We start from the raw sequence: 13649 nt of genomic DNA, 5'->3' as shown, positions 1-13649 counted from the left end.
CTTCAGGGTAAAACATTTATTTAAGCCCAGTAACCAAGATTGACCAACTTATTTCCGAAATTGGTGTATTCATAAATTCATAACCTTGATTGGAATTAGAGCTCGGCATTTTCGATCAATTATCTACTTTGTTTCATCTTTATCCATACCCGAAAATTAACCACAGAACTTACAAGTTAAATCGTATTATAATCCACAAATTTGTTTATAAATAATCGGTTATCCACCAATTTGTGGATAATTGATCAAAAATGCCGAGCTCTAATTGGAATGGGCAAAATCCCAAAAAGCGTATGCTGCGTTGTGTGTTGTAAAAGAGGTTAAGGATGTCTTGCTCCACACGGGTATCTATAGTCGTCAGATAAATACTTATTGTTCAGTTACCTGATTGAGTTATAGAAAATAATACATTAGATTCGAAAAATAACGCGCTTCCGGTTGTTTCCATGACAACAGAATGTTGCTATTACGACGAAAGTTTCCATGAAAAATGGCTACCTCCTAGAGCTCGACATTATCTATCCATTATCCACAAACGGGTGGATAACCGATTAATTATAAACAAAGTTGTGGATTATAATACGATTTTACATGTAAGTTCTGTGGATAATTTTCGAGTATGGATAAAGATAAAATAACTTGGATAATGGATAGGTAATGCCGAGCTCTACTACCTCCATCGAATCAAAGAGGAGTCGTTGAATGACCTTTTTTGGATTTAAAGATTGTACTTAATTTAAATGTCGTTCAAAATCATAATCAAAAGGTTTATTTCCTAGTTCAATTCTTACTGTAGGAGGCAAAATAGACTTATGTTATGGATACGTTTATTTCGTCTATACCCTTTTTACCCTTTCACATAAATTGTAACACCGGTCCATTTACCCCCTTCAAGATGGGTTATGACTATGTGGTCAATTCTATGAAAGACTTTACACAAATATTTCTTTTCTTTTTATCCTTAAACCTTGCAATAGCCTTGCTTGGTAAGAATTTCACTGCCTATTTTCATTATAAATTTTGTGACTCATTATTGCCCGTGTTTTTATTTTGTTGTGGAACATTGCTTTACATGTAGGAAGTAAGATTTCTCTGAAAATATCGAATATTTACTATTTGAATGTAATAATGCTTTTATTTTGTTAGATGCTCGTAACGCATAGCTGGTAGGCTTTCAACTTTAATTTCGATTATTTACGAATTCATTAAAGAAATTAGTTCTAAATGCTAATAGTTCCAAAATGCAAATTTCGTTACGCATAAAATAAGCTATACCCCTGCTTATTTCTTCTTTTGATTAATTCGTTTAATAATTCGAAATATTATTTTTCTTTTCACACATTTTTAAATTCTTAGTCGGTAAGATTTATTACATTTTTTTATATTGACTTTCACTAAAATTGTTAAGGATGTATATATTTATATTTAAAAAACTTAAGATATTTCATTGAAAATTTTGAGACTTTTTGCTTTATTTTGTGCCTTGATCGCAATAATTTTGCTTTAATTTATCTACTATATATTTCATAGAATAGTTTCAGAAAATTTTTTACTTAGCCTTTTTTGATTATTTATAATTTATTCGAATATTTAAAGAATTATATTTAAAATTTATTGATTTAAAGTCGGTAAACTACATTTTCAAACCTGAAATTACAATCAAAAAGTAATCCAAATCGGTGTAGCTCGAACGTTCTACAATTGCTCATATATTTATGTGTTTTTGGAAGATCATTAGGACTAGCCCAATACGAATCAACAGTGTTTATTTTTCTAATACACTTGCACAGGGTTGCAGTAGTTCGTACTTAACTAAATGGAATCCACATTGCACCAGAGATATGGCACTTCTTCACGATTGAAATGGATAGCAACGAAGCATATTATATAATAAACAGTAGACATGGTTTTAAAAATATGACACTTTTGCAAAAATTAAAATGTTTGTTTAATGGAACTGGTAATTAATTTATTATTAACTGATGGCATGAAATAAGATAAACAATGATCTTAAATAGTATTATCCTATAATTTCGAAAATTTTATATAATGACTAGTTTTAAAATTTATGTTCGCCGTGTAAGTTATTGTAAATGGTCAGGAAAATTTGTGGAATTTAGTCCTGGAAAAGTTGCGGAATTTCATTCCAAAACTTTTTTACGAACCCTGAGTAACATGATACTACATTTAATACTACGTGTCACTAGGCAAATCTTGGTTTCTACTTGGCAAAATTACGTGGGATCCACCACAAAACCTACTCTGGCTCGAATCGAATTAATTTATTATCAATTGTTGTGTCAAACCGTTTAAATATAAATTTATTGTTGATTTACAATTTTAGCGAACATATTTTTCCGCAATTACTATTATAAATTTTAGAACTCTCTTATATATGCCAAAGTGAAAACAATTTCACAAGTACTACTTTCGGCCTGTTCTTTTTAACACGTGGCTCTACAAAAAGGTTTAGTCATTTGCTAGTAAAAAATAATAAATTGAACAAGTGAAATACAATACCTAAATATTTTCAATTATTCTGGATTCTAGGCTCAAAATGGAGAGGCATCTCATGAATTCTTAAGAAAATTACCACATTAGGAATTACTTTGTCTCTCGGTAATTGGGAAGTGATTCGGAAATGGCGAAGAATGTTCGCTAAAAGTACTTTCAATTCTAACATGGCGAATGCTTGTCCTGAAAATAGTTGAAATTAACATTGAAAAAGAAACTATTAATTATTGAAAGAAAGGTGTTGCCGAACCGATGCAATTGCGGCTACCAGCTGCAAATGGGATGTAAGCAAATTGGGATCTTCTTTCGCTGTTCTCCGGATTGAATCTGTCGGGGTCGAATACTTCGGGATTGAAGTAATGTCTGGGGTCGTGATGATCGCCTCGAATCCAGATAAAGCACGTTGCACTCTTTTTAAGAATTTTCGTGCCTAGAAATTTGCAATAGAATTGTTTTTATATACATAAGAGGTTATGCAATGGAATCCACCCTGACCATTCATTTTCATAAAAATTAAGTAGGCCTATAGGTTTAAAATTATTTGAAGGGGCACTTGGTAAAATATTTAATGGTCAATGTTAAAATCTCAGAAGTAAGAAATTGGTAGTTCCAAAGTATACTTCCGACATAGTAATTAAGGACACGAACCTATTTGTAAATCTTCACTGAGCTGGCGACCAATCAATGGAACTGGAGGACACAACCTTAGCGATTCCTGTACATAAATATGTTTTGTTTTACTTATAATTAAAAAAAGGGTTTTGTTTAACTTGAAATTAAAGAATGATTAGTTTTACTTAAAATTAAAAAAAAGTTTTGTTTTACTTGAAATTAAAAAATGTTATGTTTTACTTAAAATTAAAGATTGTTTTGTTTTACTTGAAATTAATAAAATGTTTTGTTTTACTTGAAATTAAAGAATGATTTGTTTAACTTAAAATTAAAAAAATGTTTTGTTTTACTTAAAATTAAAAAATGTTTTGTTTTACTTAAAATTAAAAAATGTTTTATTTTACTTAAGATTAAAAAAAATGTTTTGTTTTACTTAAAATTAAAGAATGATTTGTTTTACTTAAAATTAAAAAAAGTGTTTTGTTTTACTTAAAATTAAAAAATCTTTTGTTTTACTTGAAATTAAAAAATCTTTTGTTTTACTTAAAATTAAAGAATGATTTGGTTTACTTAAAATTAAAGACTGTTTTGTTTTACTTAAAATTAAAGAATGACTTGTGTTACTTCAAATTAAAAAATCATTGGAATGTAATTTGTATCTAGGAATTTAATCAAAATTAACCTTTATGACACTTTCGAGGTAGATCAAGTGTTTCAGGTCGTTGTATTCGATGTCTCTTTCGACATCAATTCCACACACGGAAGTTAACTCTTGGTAGACCTTTTCTTGAATCTCCGAGTAAAGACCGAGCATGTACAGGGTAAATATTACAGCGACAGGGGTGCTGTCGAAACCCTGCCAAAGTAATTTAATATTACCTTTTTTCATTTAAAGCGCACTTGTTCTATTACCCCTCCAATGATATTTATGCATTCGTCTCGAAGTTGTTTATCACTCATTAGTTCGGGGTTTTTCTCGAGCATTTGTAGAATGATATCCATAAAGTTTACGCTTCGAACGTTATCGTCGGGCTCTTTCATATTAGCTTTCTTTTTCATCAACATCGTCTGCGAATGAATTCGTGGTTTTGTTCGGAATGTGTCGAGTTCGAATTTCAAAAAGTGTCTACTTACTCTAAACGTCTCGTCCAATACTTTAACTGCATTTACGGTTTCTTTTCCCTTAGCTGTAATTTTGAATATGTTGTCCGATTGCAACCATGGTCGTATTAAACGGTAACTGAAGCTTTCTGCAAATCTAATATTAATTATTAAGCAGACGAGTTTTGGTAGCGCAAAAGATTTTCCGTGTTTATACTTTTTAATAGGTTTGAAAAATCCATCTTGTACCTTTCTTTCATTTTCATGTTCCAAGTCAAAAACTGCGTCTAAAGGAAAACGCAAACTAAGTTAATTGAGGATTTTACGGAAAAATTCTGCGGATTATTTTTTACTGAATGCGATGAAACTTTAATCAGTGAAAACCACTCATAATCTAAGCCTAACCAGGGAAGAGAGAGGTAAAAGGGAGTGTTGCTCTAATGTTAAAGAAACAGTAATATAAATGTCGGGGGGAAAAAGCGAGTGTAGGAATTTTAATCTCTCTCCCTCAATTCTAGCTAGCGTGCAAGCGCGAGTGGCGTCGGTTACTCTACTACCACCGCCGCCAGCTCCCACTTACCAGTTCAAATCCGAATTTTAAATTTGACGCATGCGCGCGGAGCCCACAGAGACCAACTGAGCGAGCACAGGATAGAGACGAGTCATACCACGAAAAGGCACGTAGCGAACCAACCAGCCTATTCACATTATTACTCCCTCTCACCTCTCTCTTCCCTGGCTAAATTAAACATAAACCTAATCTTAAGCCGCTTTTCGGACTTCGCAAATGAGAACGAATACTTATGGAAACAAGAAGAAAAATATTCGTATAGTGGTAATCACGCGTCATTCTTCGAACGGAAATACGTCTAAATTATTTCTTCAAAGAGTTTCCAGGTTGATATCATAAGGCGGATTTCAGCACATCATATGCAGATCCTCAATTTACCCGCAATTATGTATAATGCACACTTCTCCACTGACTCCGTTATATCTAAAATCTTTGAATCAGATTTGAGAATGTCTTATTGAAATTGAGAGATCATCATTTTGACGTGTTTGTTCATCATGGGAACGAACTCCTTGATGCTCCCAAGATGAAACATCGGATTAAGCAATTTCCTCTGTTTCCTCCAGAGATCTCCATCGCTGGAAATTCAGCAATTACATTGCTTTTTTGAATACATCGCGAGCGAATGAAAAGTAATAATATTTAAATCTCTTACCTCGCTATTATACCCTTTCCTGAAAACATGTAAAATAACTTGTAATGCTTGCTTTTGTGGATTTCTTTGCTATTGGTTAGGACAGCCTTGAATTAAGTGTTTAATTTGGCGACAGTTAGCGAGGTTAGTTCCAAATGTCTTGCCACACTTTGAAGGGACCCTTACCTTTATTAGCTCTGGGTCAACTAAAAAAACCATTTTCTGATTGAAAAGGTTCATATCAAAAAGTCCTTCCTGACGAAATATCGTAGCCATTCCCATAAGGGTTTCCAACCCATCTAAAAATAACAAAACGCATGATTAGTGATGAGTAAAATTGTCACTAAAAGGACCACACAAAGTAAATTATTCAATATCGTTACAAATCCAGAATTAGTCGATATGATGTAATGAAATTAATGCTGGTCATTCCTGAGAATCTACATTATACTTGGAACACTACAAACCTCAATTCTACGCACACGTTGACACTATACCCTCATATCCTAAGGTGTTTCACATTGTGAATTCAGATGTCTTAATTTTCTCTAATTTATTTTCTCACTGAAAATAAATTTTTCTTTCATCTTGCGAAGGTAAAAGGTTAATTGAAATAATCAGGGATCCATGTAATTTTAGAAGCAGGAATAGAGAACGGTTAGTATTTACTTCAGTCCGACTCATAGCCCAGTACAGAGTCCCTCCCTTCAACACGTTATAAAAAAGTATAAATTATCTTATCAGGTCACTTAAACTACGTTTCGATGTCGTTGCTGACGGGGACGGCGAAAAATACGTAGTTCCTTTTTAGCGCTTTCGCTATGAACCGCCTCTCCTTTCACGCCCCCCCCGAGTTTGACGCATGCCCAATATACCCTGTTCTCTATTCCTGCTTCTTATATTACATGAATCCCTGATCTAATCTATTGGTTGAACGAGTTTAGCGTTGATGGTGAATTATAAATTTTTAGTACAACATTGGCCACGAAAAGGTCTTATGAATTTGTCTTTCACGGGCCACCGGTACGTTCAAATTCTATAAATTGAATATTTGAAATAACTGTCAACATTGGTTAATTGTACAGATATAATTCAGGAATCTTTTACTTGTATGCCTAATCTTGAAAACAAAACGTCGCAACCAATATAACTTAAGTGTTTTTTCACACTGCAGTACTTTTACTCTATTCTATCTTTAAAACCAGGAAGGCATAATTAGTCCAGTTACTCTAGGGATGTCTGGGGTTAAAGGGGAATGGGCCAAACATCGTTTTAAAAAGGTCACATCGCGTCAATAGGCGTTTATGTGTTGCACAGCTCACTGAGTATTTTTACTCTTCATATAAAATTTCTTACTGAACTAAATGAAACTCACAAGTTGTCTTTAACTGGTGGAAATAGTTTTAGATATCTGACGTGACCAAAGGCAAAGACTGACTTGAAACCGTAATTTGGGTAGGAATCCCAAATTCGCGGTAATGGAATACTTTTAAGCAGAGACGATATAAATGACATCAGTTTATGAATCACTTCAAACGCGAAAAGTAATATCCTCAGCGACATGATTGTTGTTTGATGGAAAGACTAATTGTGCAGCGACCAACACTTAGATCAGCTGTGTTTTATACTCTGGCTCGAATCGAATTCATTTATTATCAACTATTAAGCATTTTCAATTGTTGTGTCAAACCGGAACAGGAAAATTTGGTCTCGCCGAATTGGTCTCGCCATTTTGGTCTTGCCGATTTGGTCGCGGGACTAATTGGTCTCACCGATTTGGTCTCGGTACTATTTCCCCAGTAGCACTGCCGACGCAGGGCCTACATGGTCGGCTTTGTGTGTTACCGACGAGTTGGTAAAAAGTCACTAATAAGTCGGGAGAGTAATGGTTTGAAAGTCGAAATGTCCGCCTGGAGGGACGATGGCCCGCCGGTTTTCCTACTGTTTTGAGGCTACTATAAAACGACTGTTGGCCGACTATATGTCGGCGTCATTATGCCTACCTAAAGCCGCGCTCAATCCGACGATTTCGCGGCTTTTTAGTATAGGAACGGTAAATCGTCGGTAAAGGGCTGGTAGAGTAAGGGTTTGAGAGTCGAAATGTCCGCCCGGCGGGACGACGGCCCGCCGGTTTTCAGACTGTTATGAGGCGACTATAAAACGACTGTTGGCCGACTATATGTCGGCGTCATTATGCCTACCTAAAGCCGCGCTCAATCCAACGATTTCGCGGCTTTTTAGTATGGGAACGGTAAATCGTCGGTAAAGGGCTGGTAGAGTAAGGGTTTGAGAATCGAAATGTCCGCCCGGTGGGACGACGGCCCAGTGGTTTACCGACTGTTACGACACGAATGAAATACGACCCTCATCCAACACGTTTGAGAGTCGACTTAACCGCCTGTCAGCAAGAGGTCCGACGCTTTTGCGACGATCAAACCTTAACTCGAGGCCCGACGGTTTTGCGACGATCAAGCCTTAACTCGAGGCTTCATTCGCTTATAGTAAAGGATAATCAGTATTGAAATTTTTTTAATACATTTTCAATGAAAAGCACTTTACAATTTGTACTTTGAATATTTCAAGTAACATACAGGTTGAGCATCAATTTTAACAATTTGAAATATTAAACAATGTATTCGATATTACACGACTAGTCTAATGGAAATATTAGCTGCCTAGCTAATTGGTTTCAAAAAAAGTAAAATTTTTCAGGGCGAGTATAATATTTACATCAATTAAAGCATTTATTAATATTCATTGTTACTATCTTCGATGTGGCCAGTTACTATCTATTAAATTACAAAAATGTTAACGAAACATATACACTTACAGATTTTTTTAAGGAAAAAGAAAAACATACAATTCTAAAGGGTATTTTCTAAAGGGTATTATTTCACACATTTTTCTCTTAAAATGTTTGAAACCGCATAAAAATTCTGTAACTAAATCAAATTGAGATCTATTTTGGAATTCGGTATTATTTTTACAACCAAAAATCTTTAAAATACTTAATATATAAGGTTTTTGAACTCCAAGCGCCCCAAAACACTTGCTTCTTTTATATTAAAGCAAAGAAACTGAAGGCACACGAAAACGTTTAAGTTTTGGTTTCACTTTATAGGGGTGTGGTTCCCAGTAGATGAGAAGCTAGGTAAAAAGCAAAGGCTTATGAATAAAACTGAATCTAAGAGGTAGATAAATTGATAACTCAATAACAAAATTCAACGAACGAAGACGTTTCTAGTTTATATAGTGTGACAAAGAACCTTAGTGATGAAATTAAAAGTTAGCAAGCCTAGAACTAATCATTTTCAACCACAAAAATCTCGTTTAAACATTCTAACGACCCAGCCGCGTCAGAGATACTGGAACGGCTGACTTGCTTTCGCACTAGCAGCGCCCTCTTCGATGATGGCGTTACCTTAGTTACGCCAATAGAACAGAGGCGTGTCACCTGACCCGAGAAATTACAGGAGGGAAAATTCAAACTAGAAAATCAGATGTGTTTTCTTGCTTTGCAGTTTTTTGTAACGTTATGTTTCTAGTGTTGCCAAAAATATAGTATTATCAACTTCTGCTTGTGGGTAGAAATATAGTATAAGTTAAATATATAACAAAAAAAATTTTGGTGGCATATGCGGAATAGTAAAAGTCAAAAAAAACCGTCCCACGGAAAAAGAAGGCCCATCAACAACCTCATTTTTCATTTTACTGTTTTTAAACGTGACAATACCGACTAGCGGGAAGAAGTTGGTAATCAATTGGCAAAAATGGGTTACATGTTTAGGACGGTAGACAAGACTACTTCAAACCACCACAGTTCCAACTGTCGGATAAATGTCGGTTACTAAACGGCCTAAGAATAACTTTGCTTTTAAATTTACTCTTCTTAAACGTCACAATACCGACTAGCGCGAGGGAGTTGGTAATCAATTGGCAATAAATGTGTTGGAGATTTCAAGACGGTAGGCAAGCCTACTTTAAACCATCTCAGTTCCAACTGTCGGATAAATGTCGGTTACTAAACGGCCTAAGCATAACTTTGCTTTTAATTTTACTCTTCTTAAACGTCACAATACCGACTAGTGCGAGAGAGTCGGTAATCAATTGGCAAAAAATAAGTTGGAATTTTCTAGACGGTAGGCAAGCCTACATTAAACCATCTCAATTCCAACTGTCAGATAGATGTCGGCATTGCCAACTAAAAGAAGTAGTCGGCTTCATGAGTCGGAAAAGTGTCGGAATAAGCATGGTACAGCCGACTGGACCGTAAACCAACTATTCGACCTTTAGCCGACTGTTATGCGGAAGGCTTGTGCTACTGGGGAAGTACCTGCAAACACCCACAAGTACCCACAAGCACCAACAAGTCCCCACAAGCACGCAAAAGCACCCACAAGCACCCACAAGTACCCACAAGCACCAACAAGTACCCACAAATACCCACAATGACCTACAAGTGCCTACAAGCACCCACAAGTACCCAAAAGTACCTACAAGTACCTACAAGCACCCACAAGTACCTACAAGCACCCACAAGTACCTATAAGTACCCACATATACCCACAAGCACCCACAAGTACCTACAAGCACCCACAAGTACATACAAGCACCCACAAGTACCCAAAAGTACCTACAAGCACCCACAAGTACCTACAAACACCCACAAGTACCTATAAGTACCCACATATACCCACAAGCACCCACAAGTACCTACAAGCACCCACAAGTACCTACAAGCACCCACAAGTACCCAAAAGTACCTACAATCACCCACAAGTACCTTTAAGTACCCACATATACCTACAAGCACCCACAAGTACCTACAAGCACCCACAAGTACCTACAAGTACCCACAAATACCCACAAGCACCCACAAGTACCTACAAGCACTCACAAGCACCCACAAGTACCCACAAGTACCTACAAGCACCCACAAGTACCCACAAGCACCCACAAGTACCCACAAGCACCCACAAGAACCTACAAGCACCCACAAGTACCTACAAGCACCCACAAATACCTACAAACACCCAGAAGTACCTACAAGCACCCAGAAGTACCTACAAGCACCCACAAGTACCTACAAGCACCCACAAGTACCTACAAGCACCCACAACTACCTACAAGCACCCAGAAGTACCTACAAGCACCCAGAAGTACCTACAAGCACCCACAAGTACCTACAAGCACCCACAAGTACCTACAAACACCCACAAGAACCTACAAACACTCACAAGTACCTACAAGCACCCACAAGTACCTACAAACACCCACAAATACCTACAAACACCCACAAGAACCTACAAGCACCCACAAGAACCTACAAACACTCACAAGTACCTGCAAACACCCACAAGTACCCACAAGCACCCACAAGTACCCACAAGCACCAACAAGTACCCACAAATACCCACAATGACCTACAAGTGCCTACAAGCACCCACAAGTACCCAAAAGTACCTACAAGTACCTACAAGCACCCACAAGTACCTACAAGCACCCACAAGTACCCAAAAGTACCTACAATCACCCACAAGTACCTACAAGCACCCACAAGTACCTACAAGCACCCACAAGTACCTACAAGTACCCACAAATACCCACAAGCACCCACAAGTACCCACAAGCACCAACAAGTACCCACAAGTACCCACAATGACCTACAAGTGCCTACAAGCACCCACAAGTACCCAAAAGTACCTACGAGTACCTACAAGCACCCACAAGTACCTACAAGCACCCACAAGTACCTATAAGTACCCACATATACCCACAAGCACCCACAAGTACCTACAAGCACCCACAAGTACCTACAAGCACCCACAAATACCTACAAACACCCAGAAGTACCTACAAGCACCCAGAAGTACCTACAAGCACCCACAAGTACCTACAAGCACCCACAAGTACCTACAAGCACCCACAACTACCTACAAGCACCCAGAAGTACCTACAAGCACCCAGAAGTACCTACAAGCACCCACAAGTACCTACAAGCACCCACAAGTACCTACAAACACCCACAAGAACCTACAAACACTCACAAGTACCTACAAGCACCCACAAGTACCTACAAACACCCACAAATACCTACAAACACCCACAAGAACCTACAAGCACCCACAAGAACCTACAAACACTCACAAGTACCTGCAAACACCCACAAGTACCCACAAGCACCCACAAGTACCCACAAGCACCAACAAGAACCCACAAATACCCACAATGACCTACAAGTGCCTACAAGCACCCACAAGTACCCAAAAGTACCTACAAGTACCTACAAGCACCCACAAGTACCTACAAGCACCCACAAGTACCCAAAAGTACCTACAATCACCCACAAGTACCTACAAGCACCCACAAGTACCTACAAGCACCCACAAGTACCTACAAGTACCCACAAATACCCACAAGCACCCACAAGTACCCACAAGCACCAACAAGTACCCACAAGTACCCACAATGACCTACGAGTACCTACAAGCACCCACAAGTACCTACAAGCACCCACAAGTACCTATAAGTACCCACATATACCCACAAGCACCCACAAGTACCTACAAGCACCCACAAGTACCTACAAGCACCCACAAGTACCTACAAACACCCACAAATACCTACAAACACCCACAAGAACCTACAAACACCCACAAGAACCTACAAACACTCACAAGTACCTGCAAACACCCACAAGTACCCACAAGCACCTACAAGTCCCCACAAGCACGCAAAAGCACCCACAAGCACCCACAAGTACCCACAAGCACCAACAAGTACCCACAAATACCCACAATGACCTACAAGTGCCTACAAGCACCCACAAGTACCCAAAAGTACCTACAAGTACCTACAAGCACCCAAAAGTACCTACAAGCACCCACAAGTACCTATAAGTACCCACATATACCTACAAGCACCCACAAGTACCTACAAGCACCCACAAGTACCTACAAGTACCCACAAATACCCACAAGCACCCACAAGTACCTACAAGCACTCACAAGCACCCACAAGTACCCACAAGTACCTACAAGCACCCACAAGTACCCACAAGCACCCACAAGTACCCACAAGCACCCACAAGAACCTACAAGCACCCACAAGTACCTACAAGCACCCACAAATACCTACAAACACCCAGAAGTACCTACAAGCACCCAGAAGTACCTACAAGCACCCACAAGTACCTACAAGCACCCACAAGTACCTACAAGCACCCACAACTACCTACAAGCACCCAGAAGTACCTACAAGCACCCAGAAGTACCTACAAGCACCCACAAGTACCTACAAGCACCCACAAGTACCTACAAACACCCACAAGAACCTACAAACACTCACAAGTACCTACAAGCACCCACAAGTACCTACAAACACCCACAAATACCTACAAACACCCACAAGAACCTACAAGCACCCACAAGAACCTACAAACACTCACAAGTACCTGCAAACACCCACAAGTACCCACAAGCACCCACAAGTACCCACAAGCACCAACAAGTACCCACAAATACCCACAATGACCTACAAGTGCCTACAAGCACCCACAAGTACCCAAAAGTACCTACAAGTACCTACAAGCACCCACAAGTACCTACAAGCACCCACAAGTACCCAAAAGTACCTACAATCACCCACAAGTACCTACAAGCACCCACAAGTACCTACAAGCACCCACAAGTACCTACAAGTACCCACAAATACCCACAAGCACCCACAAGTACCCACAAGCACCAACAAGTACCCACAAGTACCCACAATGACCTACAAGTGCCTACAAGCACCCACAAGTACCCAAAAGTACCTACGAGTACCTACAAGCACCCACAAGTACCTACAAGCACCCACAAGTACCTATAAGTACCCACATATACCCACAAGCACCCACAAGTACCTACAAGCACCCACAAGTACCTACAAGCACCCACAAATACCTACAAACACCCAGAAGTACCTACAAGCACCCAGAAGTACCTACAAGCACCCACAAGTACCTACAAGCACCCACAAGTACCTACAAGCACCCACAACTACCTACAAGCACCCAGAAGTACCTACAAGCACCCAGAAGTACCTACAAGCACCCACAAGTACCTACAAGCACCCACAAGTACCTACAAACACCCACAAGAACCTACAAACACTCACAAGTACCTACAAGCACCCACAAGTACCTACAAACACCCACAAATACCTACAAACACCCAC

At 38.6% G+C, this 13649-nt stretch overlaps 1 protein-coding gene across 1 annotated transcript; it reads right to left on the bottom strand.

Annotated features, from left to right (window-relative positions):
* Positions 1-906: 906 nt before the first annotated feature.
* On the bottom strand, positions 907-6995 carry LOC149649098 (cytochrome P450 4V2-like). The gene is made up of 9 exons (XM_089849437.1): positions 6871-6995; positions 4445-4531; positions 4261-4384; positions 4027-4194; positions 3809-3982; positions 3163-3229; positions 2765-2944; positions 2594-2697; positions 907-1002 (listed from the first exon to the last, which is right to left on the bottom strand). Exons 1-9 carry the CDS (start codon positions 6993-6995, stop codon positions 907-909), a joined length of 1125 nt encoding a protein of 374 aa, XP_089705563.1.
* Positions 6996-13649: the final 6654 nt, after the last annotated feature.

Source organism: Phalangium opilio, unplaced genomic scaffold (assembly GCF_054372755.1).
Source record: "Phalangium opilio isolate 3A_F unplaced genomic scaffold, DU_Popi_V2 ptg000088l_1, whole genome shotgun sequence".
Taxonomy (NCBI): Eukaryota; Metazoa; Arthropoda; class Arachnida; order Opiliones; family Phalangiidae; genus Phalangium; species Phalangium opilio.
The sequence above is the reverse complement of the archived record's forward strand: the minus strand, read 5'-3'. Positions and strand labels throughout refer to the sequence as shown.